Here is a 26,925-nt window from a genome sequence, read left to right as displayed (position 1 = left end):
GAAATCAGATGCAAAGAAGGCGCTGTACCAAAAAAGCTCTGATTGCTTTGGCTGCTAGCATTGTGACAGCTGCTTGGAGCCTTTTCAAATTTGCCTGCAAATAATCACTAACCATGAGCCAAGTGGTAGTACAATAAAGAAGTCCAACGAAAACTGCCAATGGAAAAGGTTTGCCTTACTAAAAACTGTGCCACAGCCCAGCCAACATATTTAACTGACTTTTAGCAATCATTTTTATAGAAACTACCTTTAACCTCCAGCATACTAGTACTAACTACTAGTATTAACTGTTTAGCTCAATCCTCTCTTTTAAATATGGTCACATCTGTTTTCAAAACACCAAGAGAGCAAAGGGCAAAATGTCAGACCCTAGAGGCTTCAGAACAGTAGCCCACAAATAAGCAGGTTACGTCACATATCTATCTTATATAGTGCAGTATATAGTCGAGAATGGCTCTTGAACTTCTGAAAGATAAAGATATATCTGACAGGTGACTGACTACTTTTCACTTCTAAAGTGTATCAATTTATTGTTGTGTGTGAGTATTGTTCACAAATCTGGAAACTATTCAAATAACTGTAGTTATAGATACTGAGACTATTTCCATGAGAGGACCAGAGTCATGTTTAAAGCTATTTTGGCATTTTTCAGTTGTGTTGCTATAGACACACAGAGTCACAGTCACAGAGAAACACTGTACTGTAATGTGTCTGGATTACAACAGGACACTGTGCTAGGACTGTCTAAATCTTCTCCAGCTCAAACTACATGCCATACCCTAGTGAAAAGGAGGGTTTGTCAAGAATTTTTAGCAGCTCCTGGAATTCCCTATATAGCCTTGTGTGAGTCATACGGAGGACGACCAAAACCATATCACAGAATGAGGACTATTCACCAGGCGGATCATTGGCAATACAAGATTGGTTTTAGTTTGGAGTGATGGAAACAAGTTAGCTGACAGATACAGAAAAATCTGCTGAGTTGTGTAGTTATAAGTAAAAAGATGAAACCATATTCTTCTTCTTTTTTCTGTTTTTGGATTATTACTTCATTTTCTTTTTTTAGGACAGGGACTGATAGGGATGCCACATTTGGCTACTGTTATGCTGATTGGTGACATCTTTTGGGAAGTACACAAATACGCTCACATGTATATATTTGTAAGCAGAAAAGATCATTTGGGGCAACACAGATAAGGATAAAAGGAAGAGAATAGATGGATGGAAAGGTCAATTTTGTTGTGTGGGAATGGTTCCAATTTAGCTGTAAGAATTTTCTACTAGTGAGTTTGAACTTTCTTCTGGGAAAATAAAGCATACCAAAGTCTGAAAAATGACTGTAAAATAAGTGCGTCGAGCGATTTTCACTCACAGTGACCATGTTAGGAAACTCCTCAGAGAAGCAGTTCATGCTCAGAGACATAAACCAAAACACAACCTAGCACTGATTAATGAATCCTTCCATTTGAACTCAACAGAAAATCCCTCAAATGTCTGTTTAGTTGCAAAAACTTTATTGTCTGTTCAAAGTCTTCATTGACATTTTCACTCTAGAAAAGTGGGTCTTGCAGATTTGGGACCCATCCCTTTGATATCATACTGTGACTGGTGCCGTAATACAGCTTCATTAACACATTCGGACTGTGATCATGTGACTGTTCGCAGCTTGGTTATAGTAGTGCAGTAGTCTTGACCTTAACGGCCAACAGAATAGGGTTCCAGAAACTGATATTTAACACTGCAGAAGGATACGTTACGTCTTTATGCATGTGCAGTGATCCATCATCAAGTCTACAGTAGGGTGCAGGCTGACCTAGACTAACATGCTTACTCTGTCGCCTCATGCACCGCAAAGTGTGTCGTCTAGGAATCAGCTAATAGTGCATTAAATGTTGATATTGTCCCTTTTCAGTTATTCGTGTGTAAACCTTTACAAATTTTTCACATATTTTCATCCACATTCTAATAAACAACAGTGTTCTGCAACAAAATAAAACACAAAAAGGTCAACAACAGGTGACATACATTAAAGTATATCTCACGAACTAAAAGCGTCACAAACAGGAAGAAACAGGCTCGAGGGAATGGTACAAACCGGGAAGCATGAAGATGAGCAAGATGCAAGACAGCAGCGTGGGCCAAGTCTTTCACTGTATTGATGCTTGTCTCACAAGAAATCCATTTACAATGGCAACGCTGAAATTTTTTTTTTTTTTTTTAAAAAGCAGTAACACAATGAAACGTCTGAATATGACCCAGCAGCGCAAACAGTTTTTTTTCACTGTTTGAACTGCGAACAAGCATCCTAGTGCAGGAAAAAAAGGATGAGATGCAGTGTCTTTATTGCTCGGTGGTATTTGTTGATTTCAAGTTGCACTACAATAATACTGACATGCTAAGATGGAGCTGTAGATGGAGACGGTGCCAGTGGTGTGTTTGAGTGTGAGTCAAAGTTTGTGTTTGATTCCAGTCAGGGGACATTTCAGATGTCCCGTACATTCCCCTTCTAAGAGATTATCGTCCTACATTCTGTGTGGCATCTTTTTTTTTTCCTTCCTCCAGTTGATCTCTGTTCATTTTGGCCACTGTAACTTGGCTCATCGACCGCCATACGAGTCCGATCACTTCTGCACTTTTGAATTGACATTCAGCACAGGTCGTTGTGTTTCAAAATCATGGTGGAAATGAGAGGAAAACTTGGAAAGTTGCATGCGAAGTCGAGACAGGAGCTCCCTGATGAGAGGAGAGGGGTCAGCACTTTCTAGCTCAGTAAGGTAAGGTAGTCCGGTGTCAGCTGACTTTTAGCGTCAAAGCGTCCGACCACTCGTCAGGCATACAGTTTACAACAGAGAAGGAGAAATACGCTAGTAATAAATCCGATTGCCGATCACAGTAGCCCCTGACTGTTTAGCTGGTAATAGGAAGAAAGGGAAAAAAGAAGAGGAGCAGCATATATTTTTTCTAATGATAGTGTCACAATACACAGCTCTCATTAAACCTACAGGTAATAAATAATAACGTAGCAGTAGGCTAATCATTCCCACAACAAGTTAAATCACAGACAAGAAAACAAGGAAACTCCTGTGAGGGAAAAAAAACAAAAAAAACGCACAGACAATGGAGAGGTGTGATTCCTCTTTCCTCCTGACTCCAATCCAGAATCATCCAGGAAATTTTGAGAAAGATGTTCAGTGAGGACAGTATCCAGCGCTGCAGCACTGTGGCAGGATTAAGAAGAGCTGACTGGATGAGTAAGTTTAGATTGGTGTGTGTTCGTGTGTGTTACACAATGAGTGGTCCACGGCAGGGATGTTTGGGACTCTGGACCCTGCTCTCTGCCCCCTGCTCCTCCAGGTTCATGTTGCTGGTGGAGTTGTGGTGGGGGAGAGGCTCCAAAACAGGCCTGTAGCCCCCAAGGTACAACAGGTCTGAATGAGAGAAGAGAACGAGAAGATGATTTGAATCAGTTTTTCCAGGTAACTCACAGACAAACTGTAATTTTTCAGTTAAACTTTATTTGCAGAACTCAATAAACCCAAGGTACCGTGCAAAAGTCTTGGACTGTCCCACATTTCTTTATGTTTTGCTAGAAAAATGGGAAATGGGTGCAGCAATTCATTGAAATGTGCAAATATATGTAGAAAGCAAAAACAGAGTCTGTGCAGTTCTAATGAGCTTGGAAATTAATATTTCATATGATCACCTGTATTATTCAACACAGAACTAAATTCTCTTAGTCAGCTTTCTTGTATGTCTTCAACAATAGTTCTCCAGGCTTCCTAAAAGACAGTCAAAGCCCTTCTTTGGATGTTGGCTGTCTTTTGTTTTAGCGTAACAATGTTGATCCAACTTCTGGAAGCCAAATCATGACTGATAGTGTATTATTGTGTTTTTCTATCCAGGTATGCTTTTCCTGCATTGGCAGGTTGTTTGTGTTATCTTTGCCGTGCTTAAAAATTAAGATAGTGCCTTTGATGCCTTTCAGGTGGTACTTTTCTGCATTCATAATTCCATCAATTTTAACAAGTTCCCCAACACTACTAATGGTAAAATGGCCTGTATTTGTATAGCGCTTTACTAGTCCCTAAGGACCCCAAAGCGCTTTACACATCCATTCACACACACATTCACACACTGGTGATGGCAAGCTACATTGTAGCCACAGCCACCCTGGGGCGCACTGACAGAGGCGAGGCTGCCGGACACTGGCGCCACCGGGCCCTCTGACCACCACCAGTAGGCAACGGGTCAAGTGTCTTGCCCAAGGACACAATGACCGAGACTGTCCGAGCCGGGGCTCGAACCGGCAACCTTCCGATTACAAGGCGACCTCCCAACTTTTGAGCCACGATCGCCCCATTGGCTGAAATGCAGCCCTATACAATGACAGGTACAAGGACTAGACAGAAAGTGAGTAAAAACAGCTGACGTCCAAATAAGAAAAATTGAAAGATTTAGAGAAAGACTGGAGAACTATTGCCAAAGTGTTTTTAAAGACATAGAAATGGGGGGTGGCTATCATATATTTTAGACCAAGATCAAAGTGATAAACGTCCTAAGAATACTTTTTCATTACATTACAGTTTATTGCAATAACAAGCGATAACCATTAAGTTGATTACCCATTATAAAAAAAAGAACAGAGATAGCTGAGGTGTGTACAAAGACATCATACTCTCTTCTTTTCAAATCAAATTTATCCAAAACATTCAAATATTAAAAACTGTATTCTATTTTTAGATAAACAATAATAAATCAATGCTCAGTAGATCTCAGTGACGCATGTTGTGCTATTCCCTATTTAAAAATAAAGCCACAGACACAAAGATAGAAAATAATTCATACTTTTCATGTCACCAGCGAAAACCTGAATAATAAACAGAAACACAATTCGGTGGATCCACATTTCCTAAACAGTTGTACCTTTTGCAAGCCTGAAGAAATTATAAATTGTAGACTTGCATTTTCTTTTTAAAATAAAAAAAAAAACGCTTCTTACTTTCATCGATTTAGTACTCGATGACCTAATTAGATTGCGAAATACAATTTAATGATGAGGCTGAATGAGAAATCAAAAGGTAAAATAAGAACAAAAGAAAAACAACTGCTACAGTTTATAAATTACAAACCCCCAAATTGAGATTTTAAAGTCTGATCGACCATCTAACCACATCTCCATACCTAGTCCTCAATGTGCACTGGGCACGACTCCTCATCTGTCCATCCGAAAGAAAGCGAAAGAAGGAAAAAAGACAGAAGAGAAGAAGAAAGGGGCGGGAAGGAAAAATGTCCAGGAAAAGACAGCAGAGGATGTGAAGAATGATGGGAAGTAAAAAGGAGAGAAACAGAGAGATAACAAAACACCTTTACAACACAGGAATAGAAAACATGTCACGACATTCACCGTAAAACGCAAACAGGGTCGAGTGGGTTCATGGGAATGAAGGGAGTCTCGGGGTTTGGAGAGGGGACGAGGTCAAAAGCTACGAGAATGATGGAGAGCTAGAGGCTGTGAAGAAAGTTTGAACACAAAATGATATATGCTGACGAGGTAAACTAATACTCCAGAGTTTGTCTATTTACTGAATGGTGAACTCTTGTATTTGAATATCTAGTAAAAATAAACTGAGAGAATTCCTTAAATGTTTTATATGGAGTTTCTTTTACATGTCACATTTGTATTTGTATAAATAATTAAACAATATCCTTATCCTTATCCTTACAGTTTCTATTCTCTGTATGTCCTGTACATGTGGCAGAATTGACAATAAAGCTGACTTTGACTTTTGACTTTATCTTTCAGCCATTTAATAATATTTTTCATACCACACCAAAGGTTGTGATGGCTTTTTAAAGAGATCTGTGTTAAATTGGCAGCTTTAAAATTGTTGAAATGACAAAGAAAGGGAAGTTTTATAGGCAATTTTTTTTGCTGAAACAGTGTAAAGATAAGGTGTGAAACAAAGTAGAAATGGAATCAAATTCAACCAGGAGTCCAGAAAATAACTGACTGCGATTTACAAACGCTGGCCGTCAAGAACAAAATCGACACCTTTAGCTCTCATCACAGTAACTCACCCCGTGTGGCGAAGCAGACGGGAGGGCCGGGGAAGGACAGGAGGGAAGATGGAGGGTGTGAAAATGAGTCGCAGATGTTTGGCAAAGCGGCTCGGAGCTGGCAGACACTGAACATGAACTTCAACTTTTGGGAAGGGCCAGATTGTTTCTCTCTCACACTCTCTCATGAAAGCAAATGCAGAAATCACCCGTCAGTCACACATAAGATTCACTCAAACACGGCTACACAAACACACGCGCGCGCTCAGGCACACGGGGCTTCAGCTAAAGGGGAGGAGGAGGGAGAGAGTGGACAGCTAACCGCTACTGGAGAAATAAAAATAAAAAAAAAGCAATGAAGCACCACAACATCAAAGGGTAAGGATGAAGAGAAGGAAGGCTCCTAGTCTTCATGCTGGGCAAAAATGCTACAAATCCTCATCTAAAAACAGCGTTTAAAAACCTAACTGCTGCTCTCCCTAGCTTCCACTCACATTAGCACGTTAGCATAGCAAGCTAATGCATCAGAAATCCTTTAGTCCTCTGCAGATAACTCTCCTCACGTTTTCTTTCCTCCTGTATCTCTCTTCATCCCCCGTCCCTACACTCTCAGTCTTCAGCTCTCATTGGTCCATGTTCGGGAGGTTGCCACTCACCCGCGAAACGGCTGTTGGGAGCCTGCTCATTATCCAACCCCAAAGAGGGCGTGTCACAGAGGGCGACGCCCTGATTGTTATTGGCCAACTCTGGACACCTGCTCCGCCCACCTGCAAGCGAGGGCAAAGGTCAAACAAGAGCAGCCAGGCACAGCATGTGGGGTGGAGGAGGAGGAGGAGAAGGTGGGACAGGCAGGAGGGTGAGAGAAAGAGGAAGAGGGGGGAGGGTGTCAGAGGTGGCCATGCTAGAATGGCAATAACAGAATAATAATTGATCAAATATTTGCACATTTGATCAATATGAGTCTCTAGGATCAAGTTTCAAGAAAGCTTGTGAAGATGTTCACTTTTTTTCTTTATTTGGCCTTCAGCTTAATGCATATGTCAAATCATAATCCAGTGACTGGATGGAAAAAAATGGAGCAAAGGTGAGTATGTTCTGCTGAAAAAAATGTGACAAGTGAAGGAACTATGATAAAACAAAGAAGTTTGGACACTTGCAAGGCTTAGTGTGCAGGACTGCAGTGTCAGGACTGTCAAAACGCTGCCATTCTGACCTGTCACGGATCATTGTGGCTGTCAAATTCACTATTCCAACAGGAATCAACAGAATAGAATAATCCTTTATTTGTCCCACAAGGGGAAATTTGGGTGTAACAGCAGCAAGAAAGACACATATACAAACAAACAGCACACAAGGCAGAACAGAAACATACACAATTTTTCCATATTTATATGTAAAAATCTTTCCATATTTTTACAGGAAGAACGGTTTGATTTTTTATGCTCTTTTGATCAGTCATGGTTTACATTAAATGGTAGTGCATTTAATTTGATGATATATTCAGTTCTATCTCTTGCGCTCATTCATAGACTGCATTGTATTTGACTTCCACATGCACTCACAGTAGACTATGCTGCTGTGCATATACTATACATATGCATATACTATACGCATATACTATTATATATTGTACATATATTTATTAGTTTCAGATTTAGCCATTCTTGTATTTTGCTTGTTTATGTTATTGTATTTTGCACAACTCTGTTGCTTGTGAAGCTCGCACACAAGAATTTCACTCACATGTACTGTACCAATGTACCTGCACATGTGATGTGACAATAAAAGTGATTTGATTTGCTGTGGTGATGATGACAGCACGTAGAGTAAAAATCACATTTTGCTGCTTTTTTTTCTTTAGCTTTGCCTGTCCAACATTTTGTTCTTCTGTGGAATTTAGGTCTTTCTCATACAAATGTCTTTGTATGTGTGTGTGTGTGTATATATATATATATATATATATATATATATATATATATATATATATATATATATATATATATATATATATATATATATATATATATATATATATATATATATATATATCGTAAGTTAATATGAAGCAAATGAACTTGAGGTTTTGGTGTTTTACCTTATTCATGAAGCACAGATAAATGAGATGAAAAATAAATTAAAAAGAAATAAACGTGACCTGTATGGAATATGATTTTCTTCCTTTTCCAGCATGGCCAGATAATAAATACTGAGATGTATCATATGTGTGAGTGCCTCATGCCTGCAGCAAGCCTGCTCGTGTGCAGAGTGTGTGTGCTAATAAGGAAGTGATGAGTGAATGATTGGCAGCTCAGCACAGAGACACAGACAGGGCACATTCAGAAGCCGTCTGGCAGCGCTGGTGCAGATGCACACAAGTGTGCGTGCAAACATACATCCTACAGCGCGTGTGCTCATTCACAGTCTGTCAGGCAGCACAGGTCCGCTCGTCTCCTAAAAAACTGAAAGGTCATTCAGTAACTCGCAGAGGTTGTTTCAGTCTGGCCCGAGGTATCACAACACACACACCCACGCGCACACACAAGTAATTTACATATACACGTTTCAAACCGTTGTCTAATTAAAGGTGACCTTGTTATTTTCGCTTCAAGCCTTACTGGTAATGGACGCCCACACGGTGCACACCACAACACTTTCTTTAGCACTCCACCGCGCTTGCCTTCTCTCTCTCATACATACATACATACATACACACACGCACTTCACACACTTGCAGACACATAAACGGCATCCAGGAGCAGTGCAGGTGGAGCATGTTTCATGATACAGAAGCTATAAAAGCAGGTGCAGGCAGCAAGGCTTAGAGTGTAAAAACACATAGATTGTACACTAACGCCAACAGCGACTACACAAACATTCAGAGAAATTCAAACCATGCAGATGCAAGTCAGCAGCCCTGTGTGGAGCAAAACCTGAATCTGATCAACAAAGGATGACTCTAGAGGCTCGTTTACTGTTAGTGAAAGGATGCTCTGATCGATCAGAATACTTATTTCAAATGACCAGCCTTTAATTCAGAATGAGGACACTTTGGAGAACAGAATAAATAAGTAAGAGCAAATCAACTGAGTTTGTGCTGCTTCATTCAGCTCTGTAACAACTCTGGGTGGCTGCTGACAAGAAAAGGGCTGGTTTGGTGCTTAGGACTGAGGTGGAGTTGGCTAATACTCCTACTCCTACCCTCACACCTTTCCAGCATTAACTTTTAAAACTCATATCTAGAAACTGAACTGTCTTTGACTATACAGGTGTAATTTACCCAGATGCTGCTACCAATACCCTGAAGCCCGTTGATGGATTTATCACTGCGGAAAGTGGAAGTATCATCACCGAGGTACGGTGATTACTGATAAAATGTCATTTTATTTATAGGGTTCATTCATAGGGTTATGGTACACATTCAAAAGAATGCATTCCTAGTTGCTTTCTTTCTAAGCTCCTTAGACTGTGTAATTAATGGTTATGATTTTCATAATGTTGGCTTTACTTGACTAATTTCATTGTGGAACCTCCATCCATACCTAAGAAGTATGCCTGCATCCTACAAGCTTACTGAGACACCTTCAGAGTCCTTTTCTTAACTAACACTTGGATTAACACATTTTAGATCATCACAGCTGTTAATGTCAGCATAAGACTTAAATATCACATACTGACTATAAAAGTGATTTAATTAGTAACAGTAACATCTTGAAGGCTTGATCAAAGCATCTGTAATTTATTTTGGCTCTTGTGGTCTTGTGAGCTCAGCCACCACTGTGCAGAAGATCAGATTCCTTTTGCAGACACACTGCATGAGAAGCCATTCACTCTCATACAGATGCAGCCAAAATTGCAAGCATTTTGAAAGAGACTGCCCCATCTAGAGGACAGCTATTAACACACAACTCCATTACTTTGAAAGGGTTGGTATCACTCAGCCATGACACGAACAGATTTGCTATAATATGTAGTTTGTATGAAAGGGTGTATTTACTTTTTTGTTTCTCATAGCTTGAGAACAACAAATGCAAACAGAGATGAGTTGCCATGGGTGAAAGGTGAATGGTGGTTACTATAGTTACCTTTCCCATTAGATGGAGATGAGCAGTCCTCTTCAGTGACATCATTTCCCTGATGAAAATAGGAAGGGGGGGGGAGCGTTATGAAACGTTGTAATAGGCAACTTAATTCATAAAATAAGCAATAATCACAGTCTGCTCATCACTGTGTTAGTCACCTCTGAGTCCTGATCCTCTACAGCCACTGAATAGTTTTGTTCCTTTGGCTCTTTGGAAAATTCCTACAAAAAAGAAAACAACCAAAGGGAAGCTTTGAGTACCGATGAGACAACAATTTATTTAAAACTACATGAATGTGCAGCTAGTTCATCCTCCATGCTCACCCTGTCTTGCTGTGACGGTCTTCGGTTCTCCATGGAGGCTTCCTGGTTCTCCTCGCAGTCCACATCTCCCCCCTCGTCCCCCCCGGGTTCACCTTCAGCCCCGGCCAGGTAGGACCCTGACATGGAGGACATGGTGTCAGTGCTGATGTGGGAGTGCTGCGAGTGGGACGAGGCCATGGACATCACTGACTGGGCCAGGCTGCTGCTCACTGGGTCTGGCAGACAGACGGAGACACACATCACGGTCCAGCTTTGGGGGGTTTCGGATGTTTGTGTGTTTTCGTTTTTCGGCAGCCAGGTTGGAAAAAACTAGGCCGTGTGTCCGCAAATATTATCAGCGGCAGAAAATGTAAATAGTGACTTGCAAAAATCATTCCAGCTGGAATAATAGACCTTGCTTTCTGGGTTTTGCTCAAAGGCCGCTCTGTAGATTTCCCAGGAAATTTCATCTAGTGGCACCAACACAAAACGCTGAGGTGGTAAACCTCTGATTTATTTATGCTAAAAGCCTTCATTGAAGCTGCCTTGAGCTCCTTGTATTTAACTTTCATGCAACATTTCTGAGACACTGAACACCATTTTGAGGAAAATGGGTTTCCTGGCTGGGTAGAGCAGCTGAAACCAACTTTTAGAACAAGATGGACTTAATTAACCCTGCATGAATGTTACAACAGAAAAAAAGAGTATAGCAATAACACCACACTATGGACAAGTTACCCTAAAAATGAGAACACTACAATTCTTGTGACTTTTATACCTTTATTCGGGTGTGAAAGAACAAGAGTGAGTTTAAGAGTTCGTCACAGCCTTTTTCTGTGATGGCAAACTTACTTTGTAATTGACGTCTTGATTATGACCATCATGTGTGTGCTTCCACTTAAGTAAATCTCTTATTAAGTGGACAACTTATGTTGTATTATGTAATTCAGGAATAGTGCAAGAAATTAAGCTGGACTCTAGTTTGTTTCCTATTACCTCACATGCTGGGTGTTGCACAAATTAATTGGCATTAGAGTTGATGCATATTTTTAATCATCTGAAGTACGAGGGTGTACTAAACTTATTACAGAGTTTTAAAGGGGAAACTATAGAATGATCATAATGGGTGTAGCCACAGTGATGGCCACCATCATCATCACTTTCCCACAAGATTGACTCCCAACTTTTTGATAGCTCTGGTTTTAGAATTGAATTTTGATATCCATTTGACAGCCTGCACCGAAACAATGAACTACAAGGTGTATCGCGGCCATAAAAAGACTTGATTTGGATTGAAAAAAGAAGGGAAATGAAAACAAAAAGGATGCAAAGGTACCACACTGTGTACGTAATTACATTTAACAGTGAAGGAACTACTCCACTGCAAATCCCAGATTTAATAGCAAATGATTTTCAATCTTCTCAAATGTAATCCTTTTCAGTATTGTAGTGTTGCATAATAACACTTTACAATATACTTTGTAGTTTGTGTTGTATGTGTGTAGTACAGTACAGCCTATTTACTGGTACGGTCCAGTGCTTCGTTCCTGAATCGAATCGGTGATTTTATGCTCTTAAGTGACCTGATGTTGGCAGGTTTAAGTATAGTAAAAATGATCTCCACCAAAAAAAGCCGTTGCTGTTTCAAAGTATGGTTGTGTGTTTTTGTCCATGGCGATGCAAAAAAACCTTTTCTTGTTAAACATGGTTGATATAATCAGACTTGTGGTTTCTATAGGAGCACATACCAGCGTTTCACAGTGGCATAGATCATAGCAAGCCTACTTGCTATCACTGGAAAATTATGGCCCACAATAAAAATTAAGTCCAGAGTCACATTTCATGCATGATGAAAAGACTTACAGTGGCATCAACTATATAAAATGTGAGGCATAAAACAAAACCTTTAAAACCACACTTTGCCTTTAGAAAATAGAAGTGATTCACATCAGTTGCTGCAATTTTTAGAGCAACTCAAAATTTACATAACATGCATTATGCATGTTATCATGCTTATGCAAGTGTGAGTCACACAAAAATAGGCTTGAGGTGTTATAAAAAGGTAGGAAAAGGAGTATTTTGAGGTTTAGTGTGTGTGTGCATGTGTGTCAGTGTATACCTTCTGGGGAGGTAATGGTGGAGGAGAGGGGGGTGCCGGTGCAGGATGACTGGTCGATGGCTCCAGAGGAGGAGAAAGTCAGGTTCTCGCTGTCTGGAGTTACTCCACACTGTAAACCAACAAGAGCAAGCCGTAAGAGAGACGTTCACAACATGATGTGTAAACTAACGTGTAAACTCCCACAGCCGTAGGAGACATGTGACACTGTGAAAATGCATGTTCTCTCTGTGTATGTTTAACACACACATACCTCCTGCTGGTCCGCAGCGAGTTTGTGGCGACAGGCCTCGGATTCACTGCAAGACTTCTCGTCCTCCTCGGGAAGCACAGAGGAATTCTGGGAAAGTGACCTAAGACAAGCGACAAAGTGAATGTACATCAGAGAAAATAACACCAGGAGGCTGAAAATATTATGGAGCAGAAACTGAAATTCAATAGAGTAGGCTAATAATAATAATAATAAGTATTATTATTATTATAATTTTGTAAAAATGTGTGTGGAAAAATCTTTTACTTTTTCTCTGTGAAATCTACTTCAAGGTCCAACAAATTAAGCTACAGTTAGCAGACTTGAACTGAAAAAAATAATTTCTCATAAGAAAGAGCGGGGCAACCATAACTTTTTTTTTATATGCTCCTATGATCAAAGCATGCTGTCCTAAGCAGCCAGCTCCACCCTTCTCGCTGATCCAAGCAGAAAAAACAAACATCAACTTTGACCAGTTTTCTCTCTGGCCTCACAGGCAGGCTCACTTTGAACCACTCTTCTTGAGTTTAAGAGCCTGGCCGGAGTTGGAGTGGTCCAGAGGAGAGAGGGAGCGAGCCGGGGCAGGGTGAGGCTCGCTGCTATACGGAGGAAGGGCTCCAGAGACGTGGCTGGGACCAGAGTGTAGAGGAGGAGGAGCTACTGAGGTGGTGTTGAGGGGGCCGTTCAAGGCCTCCAAGAGAGACACGGCCTCGTAACCAGGGGGGATGTGCTCTGATGCCTGTGAGGAGAAGAGGGCGGTGAGAATCTGAGTTCAGGATGACTGGAAATGATCACAACACTGTCTCTCTGTTGCGTGAGTTCTGTCTCACCGAGTGTTCCTCTGAGTCGGAGGTCTGGGAAGTGATGACGGGGTTAAAGCTGCTAGGTGACAGAGGACTGAGTTTCTTCCTAATTGCTCGAATCTGCAGCAAAGCTCTGAATGCTTAAAGACAAAGAAGACAGAAATTCAAACAATCCATACATCTACAAACAAAATTGAGGAAAAATATGATTTTAAAGGCTACAAACAAGATGAAGAGGGTTTGGAGGAACTGAGTTAATTATTATTTAATTGCCAATTTGACACCTTTACATTACAGATTGTTTGTGAACAAGTGTCTTCATTTTTGTTTGGCTTTTATCAGTTTGGGAAACACTAACCCTGTCAAAGTGTATCAAAATTTACTATATTTTTAAGTATTCTGGTTTTAGCTACAAAAGAAATGTTTTAGCACGAGAGGTTCCAAATCTCTCCTGCAGTGGATCTGTTCAATCTATGATGCAGATTTTACACTTTTTTCTTTTACATTTCTGATGCAGTTTCCTATAGTCTCTAGAATAGAAGCAGCTATTGTTTAAAACGTGTTTCCTTCCTCCCATATTTAATTCTACATGAAATCAAACAAGGATTTTATTTCTTTTTTATTTCCTGTAGTCTTTAAATAAATGAAAAACTAACTGAGTGAGGAACCATAGGATATTTATCCCCCTCAGTGTGCAGAATACATCTTGTTCAGCTAAAATATGAACTCGTTCTGCACTGTTTTCATTTGATTGTAAAACAAATGTGCCAAAAGATCAGTGTTTCGATATCTGAACTTACGCAGTCTGCAGATAGGGCAGCAGTTGGCCTGGTAGCGCAGGGTGTCTGCACAGGCATTGCAGAGACACAGGTGTCTGCATGGCAGGATGAGCGTGTCTCGTACATCAGACAAACACACAACGCACTCCGCGCTGTTGTCGCTGATTTCGTCGTCAGCAACCTGGAGACAAAAATCATCAAAACACTCGGAAGAAGTCGATTTGCGAAAGCAGGCAGTGACACTGATTTGTTTTGGTAGACTTTCACGTCACTTCTAAAGTGCTCTGAAACGCTTCATATGTTTTCCCATTTTTACCTTTGATTCCTGGCTGTTGTATTTGTTCTCGATCCCATAGATCTCCTGCAGTAGGTAACTCACTCCATCAACCTGGGAAAAGGAACACAGCGATGAATAAAGGCGGCCGCTCTCACGGGCCAGACGTGAGTTTCAAGGAGGAAATAAAGCTTTGGTGTGTCTTTGTCTTTCAAAAGAATGAAGTTGCTACACAAAAGGACGTAAGATGGAGGGAAAGAAGAAAGGCAGATGTATTCACCACTTGTTTCTGCTTCAGAGGCTTCACACAGTAGCTTCCATCCATGTGCTGGCAAAGAAGGCAACAGTTGTATGTATTATTAATACATCTGTAAAATATTAGCCTGTTTTTGGAGTTTAATATTGACAAGACATCATAACAATGAATCGTGATAAATCAAGAATAAATTATCCAAATTTCTGGAAATATAATTTTGGCTCTTACCTTTTCAAATGTAGCTAGCAGTATGTGAGAGTGTCCCAAATGATCTGCAAGGATGAAAATAAAACAAAAAACAAGTTGGTACATCTTTATGCATATTCATATGACATCACCAGTGTGACAAAGCACATTAGCTCACCTTCTCCCTCGTCTACAACAGCCTGCACAACCATGGGGAAGATTTCCTTGTCCATATCAAACTGCAGCTGAGGAGAGAAACACCGCAGATATCCATCTGTACAAACTGGCTTCATGCTCCAGCACAACCTCATGTAAACACACGTTTCAGTGATCGCGCTGCAGGTACAAGCCGCCTACCTCGTCGTCGGCCCACTCGCTGAGGTTGACGGTGTGTGATGGCAGACAGAACTGCTGGCAAACTCCCCTTTTGAAGTGTACCGTCTCAGACTGCAGTGAGCTGTCCTGGGGCAGGTAACTGCAGGAAGCAGATAGATACAGGTCAGGATATAAGAGGAAGGTAACAGGAAATGGCTGTTTCTATCTGCTGTAGCTGACTATAAGCAAAATAGGTAATTGTTTTTTAAATGTAGCAGCTGGAGAGGGGGAGTCTCATTTAAGTGTCATTTATTCTGAGTAAAGTGGTGAAAAAGCAAAATGTGCATAGGTCCTCCGTCCTGTTTGGACAGAAATAGAATCACAGCTTCTTATGCAAGATATGCAAACACTGAGCTGCATTTAAGATATGCGAGACCGTGCTGGCATAACAATTTTCTCTGCCACACTAGCCTGTTTTAATTTACACATTTATCTTTTTTCTTTAAGGATGCAGCAATGTCACTTTTTCTCTTCAAATATTTATTCAGAATCAGAAGCATCTTAAACGAATTGGACTCTGGTTCACTTTCCTCTCTGCATACAAAAAACAAAGCCTTTTAAATATGCAACACATAAATAGGCATATACACACTATATTCACATATATTTAGCTTTGGTTGTCAGCCACAACTTATCTCAAACTCCAAACTTCCGTGTACGCTAATTTCAAGTCCGCATGGCATTGCAGAGAAGTCACTGGGCTCACTTTCATGTAAAAACACGAGTCCATAGCTGGTCTTCATATGTTAATATTAACCAAAAATGAACATAGTGATTCTGTTTTCCCTTGTAGGCTAGTAGATATTGCTGGCAGTGGCAAAAAAGAGAAGAAGCACAAAGCGAAAGTGATCAAATCCGAAATTAAAACAAGGGCACTCGCTCTATGGTGAGAGCTACACGCCTCCCACATTTTTATGATCCAAGCTGAAGATTTAGCGAAAATAAAATCAGCAAGACGGCATCAGCACTCTTTTTTTTCCTACACAAAGCAAACGGATTCAATTCAGTAGCTCTTCATATTTTTCCCCTGGTCATCTACACCACAACCGCAGTTGCTCTATGCACCCACCAGTGGGGCCTGAATCACACTACCACAGGCTCTGTTTGGGCCACAAGTGGATGTTTAGAAAACAGAAAGAAAAAAAACACACACACACACATAGAAGTCGATCCTGTCTTTGCAGCAGTAGTTTTGTGGGGCGAAAGTAACCTGTTGCCACTCGGAGGAAGAATCTGTGTTTAATGTGGATCAGTGTTTTATGAAAACACAAGCCAGAGTAATTTGTGCTCAACTCAAGAGTTTACGGACTCTCGATTCTAGACGGTTTCGCCAGAAATAAGCACAAATAGAAACACAGCTGTGATTACGAGACATCTGGTTCTACATAACTGGAACAAATTCTGCAGACTAACACCAGATATGCAGTTATAGTTCAATAAATGATAAATGGACCGGTTCTTATATAGTTACTTCATCAGGAAAATGACTCTCACTCACACTGGCACTCCGTTGTGAAACTCCTCTATGGCCTGGTAGTAGATGGTGATGGCCACCTGTGTGTCAGCATCAAAGGTGAACTCGACATTGTAGCAGGCTCTGGTCTTCCCCGCTGCTTCGTCACCGGGCAGCTTCAGGTCCTCACTGCACCTGGATGAAAAAGGGAGAATAACAATGTCAATTATTGTTTTAGTTTTGTTTGTTAGTCTATGATTATGAAGTTTTTTTGTGTGTGTTTGCAAAAAGCAAAAAAATCTGTTTTATAGAGTGCGATAAATATCTCAATAACGTAAATCATGGTTAAATAACTTGTATATATGTATTTATTTGCCTTTGGCTCTAAACTCAGCACAAGCTTTCATGTGTATCCAGGCCTCTTGTATGTCTACAAATAACAAAGATTTCATCTCGCAAAAAAATTAAAACAAATGAAATCAACACGCATAATATGACACTCTCTCTTATATTTTTTGCTATGACTTGCTCCCTAAAAGCAGATCTGCTGACATAAAATTAGACCAAGGCTGTGTAATCAGTGGACAGATGTGCGTACCGTACGAGTCGCAGTGTGTCCTTTCGAATGTTTATAAGGCTTCGTAGCGTCTTTACAGGTTCCTGAGGTGGAGGGGCTGCATACGGGAACTGAAAACAGAAAGGAACAGAAAACAAAAAACAAATTATAGATGCTAAATACATGTTATGATACTGAAGAGTACTACCATTCATTTTCGTCTCGACCGCACAACATTCCTCTCTTCACCACAGCAAATTTAGGGCTGCATGATGACCCTGGCTGCTCCCAGTTTAACCTTAACACAAAGATGTTTTTGGTTTGTCAGCACAGATCTCGTCGATGCTGACAAGTGCTGAGCAAGAGTAAAAAATCTGCCCTTGCTGTGTCTTTCCAGGGATGGGCCTGACACTTCAGACAGTGTTCGGTAGGTTCCTGAACTTGTGTGTAAAACAGCCCAGCGTAAAACTGAATCTACTTACAAGACAAATGGCTAATTGACAAGAATATAAAGACTTTCTGTGATGGGTTAAACCTTGGTGTAAATTAACACATGAGCGTGAAACTTGACCCTATTTGTGGATCACTGCTCAGCACTCCTTTGTTGCGTGTCTGAAGCCAAAAGTTGCTGAATTTGCGTAAGCGGAGAGCCGAGGTGGTTTAAGGATCTCTGGAGGATGTGGTCAGATACCTCGACACTACAACCCCCAAATCTGTACGCCTCTGTGTTTAAGTGTGTTTGCGTGGCTGTGAATGGCACCGTATTCAGCACTATTACACATCTGGGCTCAGCAGGAGTCACGCCTGTAAACCACACAAACAAACACACATCGAGTAACAGATGCTGAAAAGAGCCATTCATCGGGAACTCACGGGCAATACTGTAGGTCTTATTAAAAATCATAAATATCAGAGCAACACTCTGCACTTCCTCGCACACTCCCAGAGTAAAATCAAAACCCACAGATTGTTTCTCCTGTTCAAATAAAGGCCAGTGTTGTTCAAAGAACCCACAGGTCAGTTTTGGTATTGAGAAACTGTAGAAAAAAGCTCAGAGTGACACCACTAACAAGCTGATACTAGGCTGTTACAGTGTTTACAATGTTCACCATGTTAGTTTAGCATGTAGCATGCTAATATTTGGTAGTTACACTTTGCAAAAGCTTGTCCTAAAGCTAGACTCCTAATACTAACTCTATAGCAGGCACCACATATTAACCACTCAGGAAATAATACCTACACGAAGCCTCGGACAGCTGAACCTTAAACTCTTCTCTTTGATCAATTTAATTTAACATTTTCCAAATTCTTTCCAGAGATGCTCAACCTCTAACAGATTTTTTCCATCCATCTTTATTTATAAAGCACCATAGCTGACACAAGGTGCTGTAAATTGGAACTAAACTAAATCATAAAAATACATAAGATATAAATAAAACCATAAATATAAAAAAGGCAAATAAAAAGAAACCTAAAACAAGAAAAAACTCAGTTTCGCTGGGCCGAAGGTCAAAGAATAAAAATGGGTTTTAACGTGCAAGGGCAGGTTATTCCATAATTTAGGAGCAACTCAAACTTGCACAAAAGTAATTGCACTGAAATATCTCCACTGACCCCTGCACCACTTGACATAAATTACCCCGACCATTCGTGCTCATTCTGATGCTCCTTGGACTTATGTCTGTGCTTAAAATTGTCGGTGCTCAAATTGTCCGTGTCATCATTCTCTGTCTGTCTGTGTCACCCGGTGCTGTGTACTTCTATTATATTATACTGTGTATAATGACAATAAAGGCTTTCAATTTCAATTTAATTCAATGGCAGAAAAGGCCCTGTCCCCTCTGAGTGTCCTCCTAGACCTCAGTACTTTCAGGAGCAGCTGGTCAGCTGACCTGAGAGACGTACAGGGTGTGTATGGATGAAGAAGATCAGAGCGCTGAGGCAGGGCAAGACTGTGAAAGCGTTTAAGAACAGTCATAAGAATTTTAAAATGAACAGGCAGCCAGTGCAGTAAAACAGAAAACATTTCACTCTTGCCAATCGCCTTAAGTGATAAAAAGTGGACTTCACCACTGCTCTAATTTAAAATCACTGTCCAACTTAAAACCAAGGTCGGTAATGACAGGTTTAAAATAAACTTCCAGGGGTCCCAAATCAACAGAGGAAGACTCACAGGGACGACTGGGTCCAAACAGGAACACCTCGGATTTTGTTTCATTAAAATTTAAAATGTTTAAATTTAAGATTGCTTTAATGTCATCTAGACAGGCCTAGAGAGGTTTTATTTTATTTTATCTTTTAATTAAAATTTGTGTAGAATTCATGCTGTTGTGCATGACAAAACCCATGCACACTTGCCCTGAAAATTTGCTCATAGTTACCGTGAACATGTGGATTTGGAACATGCCAATTAAATACTTGTGGTCATAAATTAAACCCAGCAAGCATAGTTGAAACAGTATTGTGGTTACGAGGCAGACTGCCAGACTGATGCTGTTTCCCAATCCAACAGTAGACTGGTGTGTCTTACAAGGCAGAACATATTGATCATATTATTGCATATCTAAAAAAAATAAATAAATGCTGTAAATGTGACTCAAAATGTATCTATTTGTAAAAGACTTTTTAGAGAGAATGTGCTGCTGGCTGTCCATTCTACACATTCTAGCTTTGGCTGAAAAATAGTCCCAAAGTAAAAAATTGTGCTGTGATCATTGGCAATCAAGAACAACAGGATTTAAACCGCAGGTTTGGAGGAGGAGAAAGGAAAAGGCTATAACAATACAGACAAATACAGTACTGTGCAAAAATCATGAAAGCTTTGTTGTAATTTCATTAAGTAGTCTTCAGGAATAGCTCTCTAGGCTTCTTGGAGGACATGCAAAGGTCGTCTTTAGATGTTGGCCGATGATCTCACACTGCTTCAGAAACCTTTAGGTGCAGCCTCTGGGGAGGCCAGTTCATGTTGATAATGTTTAACTATGTTGTTTTCCTTCCAGGTATGCTTTTACTACACTGAGAGTGTGCCAAGAAGGAGCGGCTGCAGCCTATCCTATCTGTTACAGGGCAAGAGTCAGGCTGCACCCTGGACAGGTTCTTAGTTTGTTTCAGGGCAAACACATAGAAACAGACCCAGGCAACTTTAAAAAAGAAAATACAGGAACGTCAGGCTCCTTTCATGTTCCAATCTGATATTTGTATATGATACTATTCCAATCCTGACACAAAATCTGCAGATACCTAAAGTCCTGATTCAATAAAAGGACTAGGTGTTACAATCCCTTATAATACATTGCTTCAAATAGAGAAAGTCTTGAGGGATGGCTACTATGAGGAAAGGCAGGCCAGAAGCTTTACCAGCGGGACCCATCATCGGTTGTGTGTCTCAACTTCACACGGTCTTTCGGCCTTTTATCACAAATTATTCTACAAATTTTTTATTTATTTTTACTTCCTTGATTAGGTTTAGGGATTATAAATCCTTAGCCTAGCCTTAGCCTAAATGTTCTGGAATAATAATGGAAATGAAAAAACTTATCAAAATCCTAAAAATATCAAGCTGATGAGTGGAAGTCAGTGATCACCAAAGAACTTGTGATTCATCCTCTGTGAATTAGGAATGCCTCTGAAGAATCTGACAACAACCCAAAGGTACTGGATTCAAAGTAGGCCACCTAACCATTGTTGCCAACCCGTGTTGTGGCTAAAATCCATTTTGCATTTGTGCTGTCCAGCCAGGGCACTCTTAAAACAAAATCCCTAAATATAGCCACGTCCATTATCCTGTTTGTCGAGTGGTGCGGGAGACTGACAACACAACAACTGCGGTTGGATTTATGATTCCACAGCACCATCTGCTTCGAAACCACCAACCATTATATAATGCTGGTAAAGCTTCAGACACACATACAAGAACAGAAAAAACAAAACATCACCAGCTGAATTCTGAGCCCACGGGAGGATTATAAACACCCATATAATCGGGAGAAAAACTGCACTCCTAATTTTAGCCCCAGTCTAGACAGAAACAGCACTGCAACTGCGATTAGCACACAGAGCTAGATGAAGCCCAGTCTTTCTGTTCCATATCAGCTTCAATTTATTCCAACATTTTAGCCCCTTCGAGCCTTTTGGACTGTGTTAAATTCTCTTTTTCCTCTGCGGGTTTGAGCTCTTTGCAATCTGAAGCTCTCATTAGTTTGAACTTCAGGTTCATGATTAGGTTTGCACGCACCCACCGGAGGGACCATCACTTATCAACGTCTCTGTAGACGGACTCAGCAGACTCTCATTTCATTTTTAATTAGTTTGACAGGATGAGACGTTAAAATAAATTTCAATCAATGACAGTGTGAAAGACCGGTAATTGCCACTGCAGGAGTCAAGCCTGCTGAAACTTATCAACTCCTGTTTAATAGGAAGAAGACAGCAATACCATTGATGCTGAAGTGTTAAAGAATCAATTTTTCCATCGATCAAATGCAGAAAAATGTTTTTGCTTCTCAGATGTGCAAATTTTTAAGACTGGACACATTTAAACATTGTCTTCTTGGAAACAATGAATATCCTTCATTTTCATTTCTTTGTTTTTTTTTTTCTTTTTTCTTTTTTACATTTTATTGTGTAAAAACTTGCTGAAAAACCAAACGTATCATCAATCAATCCGGTTGTTCAGTCTGACGTCACTAGCCGTGTCTGGGCCTAAACTCCGCTGCAGGTCCATATATCAAACGATCACTATGGCATTATTGAGAGTTGAAAAACTGTCTAAAGTCTTTCATCTTTAATAAAATGATCAGCGTTCTGCTCTACCAGGTGTAACAATTGAGTTTAACATCCAGGCATCCATGAAAACGGAATTTATGACATTTAACGGAGTTAGAAGTTAGCAGGGAGTTAGCTCGCTAGCTTCTATCTAAATACAATATAGCATGTCCTGACTGCGGGGTTTTGGAAACAAATTCAAACGTACAGCTCTGTTATCACTTCCAGCATAAATGAAGACAGAAAACTAAACAGCAGTGACGTTTGTAGGGTTACTGAAGTTGGGCTAGCTGGTATATAATGATGTGCTACGTGACCGCTAGCGACACAGCTGTGTTAGCATAATACAAACAAGCTAACTTTTTTTCCACTCGATAAAAGTTAACGTGAGTGTTCTCGGTGGTCAGAAACAAATGTAATCGCATGGCAGGATGCTGTAAAAGGACCAAACTTCAGCCAGGAGAACAACTGAGATAATCCATCCACAATACGAGGTTAGTCATTCATATACTGCTGCATGGGCTGGGCTGTAGTTACATCCTAAGGTTTTAAAAACTGAGCTTAAATAAATGATTAGCGGTAATAAAAGCCGAGGGAGGTCAGTGATCACTGACTGTTTTAGGAGCTTTTTGAGATCAAACAGAAGAAAATACATAACATTAAACATGTTAACAACACAAAAGCCATATTAAACGCAGACTACTTTAGACCCGGAAGTAGGATTCGTCGCGTCATCACTGAACAACCGGATAGAAAACAAAAGGAGCCTTTGTTAATGTTTGATGTTTTGTCCACGTTTAACATGAACATCAACCATTGTTACAGTATCAAAAGCCACTTTTTTGGGTACACAAACATCTAACAGCCAATCACATGCTAGTATGCAGTGATCTGAGGCATATAATTATTGTACATTATTCAAGGAAGCCCGTTAAAGTTCAAACTGAGCATCAGAATAGGAAAGAAAGGTGATTTACCTGACTTTGAGAGTAGCATGTTAGTTGGTTAAGTTCAGACTAGCTGGTCTGAGTATTTCAGGGTCAGAATTTAGCATAAATAACAGTAAATCATCTGTGTTACAAAGAATTAAGGAAATTCTGAAGGCAAAAGGGGGGTGTAAATCAGTACTAGCAAAGTGTAACTAACAAAGAAGTACAAAGGAAAAAGCATGAAAATGTGATAAGAAATTTCCTGAGAAACACCCCAAATTTTTGCTTTTGACATTATATTTTACTGTTAGTGTGTAAAAATACCTACCGCTACTGGTCTGGTCCCCAGGAAGTTAAGGTCTGTATTCTCCCCAAACAGGTAACCCTCCGGGTGAGTGGAGTCAAACTTCTCTCCCCCCATGATGAAATGGCTGGCAAAGTAACTCCCTGCACAACGAAAAAGAAGAAATAAGAACATATTTATGATCGTTTATTACGTTTCAATGTACATGAAAACTACATATACAAAATGCAAATTGATGAAATCATTTTCATCGAAAACTGAAGGAGCCATGCGAAATTACGCTGCTACAAACTGACACTTTGCGAGTCCTACCCATCTGGCACTTCACCGACATAAAACATTTATACTTCCTATAAATCTCTGAGCCTACATTCTCAGTATTCACAGATAACTCGCTGTAAGAGCCAAGTAATCCCAAACTGCATGATAAAATTACCTCATCCTGTCCCTAAACTGGCAGGTTAGACAAAATGACCGAAAATAGTGAAATAAAAAGCTGATGACTAAAAGACTAATGCTGGGCTGTTATTGTGCTGTAGCTTCTATACCTGTTTACCTAGACTCAAGGGGGATGGCAGCTAGACTAAATGGACATTCTGCTTTTTAATAACAGGTTAGGCTAATATCATAAGACTGTAATGGAGGTTTGCGGTCTCTAAATAACATGCTGGGCAGTCGAGTCATGTTTCTGCAGGGAGGACATCTGGTCTGGCATTGCTGGTCTGAATCTGGCTGCTTGGTTTTTCACACTTATTAAGACCATACAGGAGGATGAGGGTTTGATAGTTTGACCTTAAAGCCATTAACATAATAAAGGGGAAAAACAGCCTAAGCGATGAGCCTGTCTCCCTCTCTCTTCATCACTTTATTTACAGCAGGTGGGAGAGGCGACCTGGGCTCAGGCTCTGTCACCAGATCCCACAGACAGGAACTAGGGCTGACAGATCGGTTTCGCTGGCAGCAATAGCCACCTCTATCCTCCCTGCCAGCATCACCACCACTACTGCTCCAGGCTACAACCGGGGCTGTTATATCACAAATTTATATCGCCTACGACTAACTCAGCTGCTGTGGCAACAGCGGGGCTAATGGCAGCCACTTTTCTTCCCTTCCATCCTCATCACAATGAGCACACGATGTCAGGATGAATCTGAAATATTACTCTGATGTTTCTGAGCGTGAGAAAACTCATATTCCCGGATTGTGTTGCAGATCTAATTTCGTGGGAGATTTTATTTTAATTTATGTAGTTGCATTTGACAGATTTGAACAGCAATACGATTACATTTTCTAACACAATGCCTGTTTGGTATTATTGTTAATCCGGGGAGGGGGCTGGACACAATGCAGCAATCAGAAAATATCAAACACGACAGACTGAAAACACACAGGTCAGTCTGAAGGAAAGGGCCACTTTATTAGCTGGGTCGAATGAGCGTAAGTGACCTGTGCGGACTAATGTTTATTCATTTATTTTTTTAAATGTAAAGAAAAGGTCTTCCAGATATATCCCATAATATGGCATTTATATTTAGTCTGACTAAATTTATATTTAGTCAGGAAAAAAATATCTTGGGAAAAAAAGGAAATAAATGATCAAAACTAAAAGACTCCACAGAGCTGAAGGAATTAAATTATTATTGATTGATAATTATGTTGCAACTATTTTGATTATTCTTTTAGTAAAAGTTTCCAGCTTCAGCTTTTATTATGATTACAAATTATTTTTTGTATGAGTCATTCATTTGATTGAAAACTGTAAACTAGCCATATTTAGATTTTAGACATTTTGAACTTGTATTTTACAGTTGAAATCACAAGAACATAAAATAATGCAAACATAATTGACAGGCAGTACTGGGTGGACATTCACAAATAAACTGAGATTTATAGTTAGTAAATTAACAGTTTTAAAAATGCATAGATCATCACAGCTAAAATTCAAGCTTTAAACTTTAAAATATATTCTAATTTGTGAGTTTTATTTCTCAAAATGAATATATCTGACTAGTCTTTTAAATGCCATCCATCAGGATTTATTCCTTTCCACAGCCTGATTTAGTCCTAATGCCAACCAGATGCACCAAAGGAAAAGCCAAACCCAGTTCTGCCTGCCAGTTTCTCCTATTCATGAAAAATTTGAAGTTGAATTTTCATAAATACGTGCAAAGGACAGTTAGTTATAGAAACATAGGGGTGCTGCTGCGTGTTGCTGTCCTTCTATGGATGTCACTACAATGCTGCAAGATGAAGAATAAATTAGAATAAATCATCTAGCACATAAATATGGGGTAAATGGAAAGCGCACTTTTAAGTGGGTGGAAAGGTGGCTCGTGAAAAACACCGGTCTCCACAGGTAGCCGCTCCGGGTTAAAGGCTGAAATGCCCCTGCAGGCCTGTAAACTCACGGGATACGAAGGTGATGTTTTCCCTCCAGAATAAATCATCTGCAGCGAGTTTTAGATAACACTCACCCAACCCAGTCCGACCTGTTGTTTGGTGACTTACCAGATTTCGGTGGATAGCGGTACACCGAATTGGACGGGATGTCCACTTCTTCCACGCCTATGTTTTGTCTGCTTGTTAGAGCTCCCATTTCCAGTCAAATAAAGACCGCACGGCTTAACGGGCATAACACTTCAGGTCCGCTTTGTACGCTGCGTCTCTTTACTCCCTATCATTTAATCCAGTTCGTGCTCCCCTGTCCATTACTGTCGGGTCCGAGCCCCGCCGTGAATGTGACCGTTCCGGGGATTAGTAGTTGTTCTCTTGCTGCTTATCCCTCCCTGGCCAACAGTGCAAGCTTGTGTTTTGAGGCAGAGAACAGCTGTGGTAGTCCCTTTAACTGCGGGGAAGCGCTTTCGTGGTACGCCGCAGTCGTTACCGAAGCGCGATCCCCGCTCCTGGCTTCACTTTACGGGCTCGTTTGTGGAAGAAAACGGCGATGTGCTCGTCTCCCGGCCCTACTGGATGTTGATCGTGTATTCCCCCCTACCGGGTGCTCGTCGGTGCTGGATCCTGTCAGAGAGCTCTGTGGCTCCCCATGACGTCAGCCAGGCACAAATCCAGACCGTGGTTTTTTGCGCAGTCCCCCTCTCTCCTCTCCAGCAGGCGCTAGTGACGAGCCGCTTTATAACGTGACCTTCCTACGCCAAATGTGCAAGCAGCGCTGACTGCAGTGCAGAGAGAGGACGGCGCTGTGGGATACACGCCGAGCCGAAAACAGTGTTACTTGCAAGACTTGTGCGGGAAAACGAGTGAAAGCTGAATAATGTACGACAAAAAAGCTCAGAGAGCTCACGTAAATCAAGCTGACATGGATCCGGTGGTAATAGCAAGTTTGTGGAGTCTACATGCTAAAAGGAAAAAAGGTCGTTAACTTTTCACAAACGGCGAACAGGGGCGTTTTAACCCAACTCATGGAACAAAGGCAGAAATAACG

At 40.6% G+C, this 26,925-nt stretch overlaps 1 protein-coding gene across 4 annotated transcripts; it reads right to left on the bottom strand.

The window, feature by feature from the left end:
- Nucleotides 1–1,497: 1,497 nt before the first annotated feature.
- Nucleotides 1,498–26,921, bottom strand: rnf157 (ring finger protein 157). 4 transcript variants are annotated; one of them, XM_085416825.1, is made up of 20 exons: nucleotides 25,992–26,921; nucleotides 23,508–23,626; nucleotides 17,529–17,617; nucleotides 16,976–17,125; nucleotides 15,460–15,577; nucleotides 15,281–15,347; nucleotides 15,145–15,188; nucleotides 14,941–14,988; nucleotides 14,703–14,774; nucleotides 14,408–14,567; nucleotides 13,635–13,747; nucleotides 13,311–13,543; nucleotides 12,808–12,907; nucleotides 12,558–12,666; nucleotides 10,460–10,674; nucleotides 10,295–10,357; nucleotides 10,140–10,188; nucleotides 6,714–6,824; nucleotides 5,182–5,216; nucleotides 3,291–3,428 (listed from the first exon to the last, which is right to left on the bottom strand). In XM_085416825.1, exons 1-19 carry the CDS (start codon nucleotides 26,077–26,079, stop codon nucleotides 5,182–5,184), a joined length of 1,983 nt encoding a protein of 660 aa, XP_085272951.1. In that variant the 5' UTR covers nucleotides 26,080–26,921; the 3' UTR covers nucleotides 3,291–3,428. The 4 variants fall into 4 exon arrangements, with proteins under 4 accessions (XP_085272950.1, XP_085272949.1, XP_085272952.1 ...); XM_085416824.1 differs by lacking the exon at nucleotides 5,182–5,216 and having other exon boundaries at nucleotides 1,498–3,428; nucleotides 10,460–10,575; XM_085416823.1 differs by lacking the exon at nucleotides 5,182–5,216 and having other exon boundaries at nucleotides 1,498–3,428; nucleotides 25,992–26,920.
- Nucleotides 26,922–26,925: the final 4 nt, after the last annotated feature.

Source organism: Rhamphochromis longiceps, linkage group LG8, assembly GCF_057381845.1.
Source record: "Rhamphochromis longiceps isolate RC_006_pf linkage group LG8, R_longiceps_female_GT1.1, whole genome shotgun sequence".
Classification (NCBI taxonomy): Eukaryota; Metazoa; Chordata; class Actinopteri; order Cichliformes; family Cichlidae; genus Rhamphochromis; species Rhamphochromis longiceps.
Note: the sequence above shows the minus strand (reverse complement) of the source record. Positions and strands in the feature narration are given on the sequence as shown.